Source organism: Galeopterus variegatus, unplaced genomic scaffold (genome assembly GCF_000696425.1).
Source record: "Galeopterus variegatus unplaced genomic scaffold, G_variegatus-3.0.2 Scaffold750, whole genome shotgun sequence".
NCBI lineage: Eukaryota > Metazoa > Chordata > Mammalia > Dermoptera > Cynocephalidae > Galeopterus > Galeopterus variegatus.
The window spans coordinates 191644-194639 of NW_007726861.1; the positions used below are offsets into that span (position 1 = coordinate 191644).

The following is a 2996-nucleotide window of genomic DNA, read 5'->3' on the forward strand; positions in this document are numbered from 1 at the left end:
GCCTTTTGTCCCCTTTGTTCTGGTCTCCACTCAGCCCCACCCCTACTCTGGAAGAAGTCAACGCCTGGGCCCAGTCATTTGACAAGTTAATGATCACCCCAGCGGGAAGAAATGCCTTCCGAGAATTCCTTCGAACAGAATTCAGTGAAGAAAACATGCTTTTCTGGATGGCCTGTGAGGAACTGAAGAAAGAAGCTAATAAAAATATTATTGAAGAGAAAGCAAGGATAATATATGAAAACTACATTTCCATTCTTTCTCCTAAAGAGGTGTGTGCCCAAGAAAAGGGTTTCTCCCAGGAGGCCATTGGTAAAAAGTAGCCCCTTCTGTGTTTGGTCCCATTCATCTTGCACAGTCACGGGTACTACAAAATATAGAATTTTCAAATCTCTTTGACTGTGGTCCCACAGATGGGGTCCAACTGCCCCCTGAAATCTGTGAAAAATTTTATGCATTTTTCTGGAAAAAAATATCCGTAACTGTCATCAGATTCTCCAGAAGGGGAGTCTGTGCATTTTGCTCTTAACACTGTTTAAAAATATTACACCCTATAGACATTCCTTTGAATAAATTATCCTGTTATACTGAACAAAATCTTTTTTACAGGTATCTTTATATTATATACTAATAGCATCACTGATAGGAGACTGATGCTGCAAAAGTTTTCCCAGGGTGTCCTTTTTTATATCAGAGAAATTATCAGATGAGTGAAATTGGGCAAGTTTTCACCTCTCAAGAGCTTGAGTTTCTTCAAATTTAAAATCTAGGAGAGGTGCCTTGTAAATCATATTATAAAATCATTTATTCCTACTACGTGCCGCTAAGAACATAGGGTTGGTAAAGCAGGATCTCTCCTGTCAAGGAGCTCGCCCAGAAGTGGACAGGCAGGTGCAGATCCTGGTGAGGTGGCTCCAGGTCCCCACAAGGGCTACAGGAGTGAGCCCTCCACAGTGGGGCAGGGCGGGGATGAGGAAGAGGTGGCTCGGGGAAGCTGTAAATGGACTGAGGAGAATGGAAATTACCAGAAACACAGCGGGATGGGAAATCCCAGGGAATAGGACTAGATTAGCCATGGATAAAAGTGCGACACTGTAGGAACAGTGAAAGTGTAAACAGTTTGGTTTGCCTGAAGTGTAGGGTGTTTACCAAACTACTGGGGTTGGTGGCAGGCAGTGGGGGGAGATTTAGAAAAGGGGGGCCGAGCCCGTGGCTCACTCAGGAGAGTGTGGCGCTGGGAGCGCAACAGCGCTCCCGCTGCGGGTTCGGATCCTATATAGGGATGGCCGGTGTGCTCACTGGCTGAGCGCGGTGTGGCCGGTCTCAAAAAAAAGGACAAAAAAAGAAAAAAAGAAAAGGGACGGTCTGAGAGCATGGAGAGGTTTGGGTGCCATGCTGAGGTTTTCTGATTTTATCCTGGGAAGCCCTTGGATTTTAGCCTGGTAATATCATCAAATGTGGATTTTTGAAGGACCAACTTGGCTGCAGAATGGATTAGAAGATTAGAGATAGAGAACGGCTAGAGAACTAATTCAGTAGTTAAAAAAAACGGACCTGGTGAGGGCCTACCTAGACCAGCTGAAGAGAAACTAGACTGGAAGGTGTGATTTGAGGTAAATCCCAGAGTCTCACATGACTCCTGCATGGTTTAGGCAGACCAGATGGTGGGTAGTTGGCTGAAATTGGGCAGACAGGAAAGGGAGCTTGCTTGGGAGAAAGACAGTCGGGCTCTATTCTGCTCTCTGAAGTTTGCAAGTTGTTACAGCTACAGCTACAGTCGTAACATGTTTAGTACGTGTCTGAATATTGAGTTCAGAGTTATTTCCACTTTAGATTAATAAAAGCAAGAGGATTTTAGTCTTTTATGGCTTGGAAAAATATTTTTATTTTTATTTTGTCATAATTTTCCTTTTTTTAAGGCAAAAATTTTTGTCAGTGTCTTTTAAAGCATTATACAACCAAAAGACATCTTAGCAAATTTAGGAAGCAAAAATGATATAAAAATATGACCCTTCCCCCCCAAATATAAGCATCTATTACTTGAAGTGTAAAAGCTTGAAAATTTTAAGAGCATAGACTGATGGGTCAGATTAGCTTAGGTTTGAACCCCGGTTCTCACTTATTAACTGCACAACCGTGGGTGTATTTCTTAACTTCTGTGCCTGTTTCCTCCTATGCACAAAGGGGCTATCACCTGGGAGGAGCCCTGACTGGGCCCCGTCCGCACTCTCAATGATATTCTCCATTGGGAACTTGTTAAGAATGAGGTTTCATTTGCACCTTGTCTGCTTGTAAAATAGAGTATTTTTTTAATGTTTTCTGCAGTAACTCACTCTCTAACAAGAGCAGGAACTTTCGTCCTTTTGGCTAGCGATGGGTATTGAGCATTTCTCTTTGTCCAGGAGCTGTACTTATAAGCACTGGGCCCTCAAACTCACGAAGCTGCTGGAGGGGGTGCAGGGGGGAAGGTCACGAGAAGAGGGACCTTTACTTCCCTCTGGGTGGTTGGTGAAGGGTTCCGGGTTGGGGGGAGTGAAATCTAAACCAAGACCTGAAGGATAAGTAGACCACCAGGCAGAGTAGAGGGAAAGTCGTTCTACACAGAGAGGAAACAAAGACAAGATAGTTCTAGCTCCTTCCTTCTTTAAATTCCAGGTGATTCAGAACAGCTGTTGTGTGGAACAGTGAGGTAGAGCTGGGGAATTAGTGGAAGCAGATCATAAAGGGCCTCAGAAGCTTAACCTTGGAACTGGAGAGCTTAGGACTTGATCCTGAGAACACCTACAGGCCAGTGCAAGGTATGAAGCTGGAGTATCAGTAACAGATTTGCATTCTAGAAAGAGCCTTCTGGCCAAACTGCGGAGCATGGTTAGGAGAGGCCCTTAGACTCACTGGCACCGAAAGACCTGTTAAGAGGCTGCTGCACAAACCAGCAGCTAATGGTGAGTGACCTCCACAGGCCTCTGTCATGGCAGAGAGGAGGCGGGGGGGGGGGGGGG

At 44.9% G+C, this 2996-nt stretch overlaps 1 protein-coding gene across 2 annotated transcripts in view; it reads left to right on the plus strand.

Annotated features, from left to right (window-relative positions):
* RGS20 (regulator of G-protein signaling 20) overlaps window positions 1–2996 on the plus strand; it is a 77444-nt gene that overhangs the window by 71182 nt on the left and 3266 nt on the right. For both annotated transcript variants that reach the window (XM_008572055.1, XM_008572054.1), the window contains one exon: window positions 35–269. In XM_008572055.1, the coding sequence (XP_008570277.1) occupies window positions 35–269 (235 nt within the window). The remainder of the gene's footprint in view (window positions 1–34; window positions 270–2996) is intronic.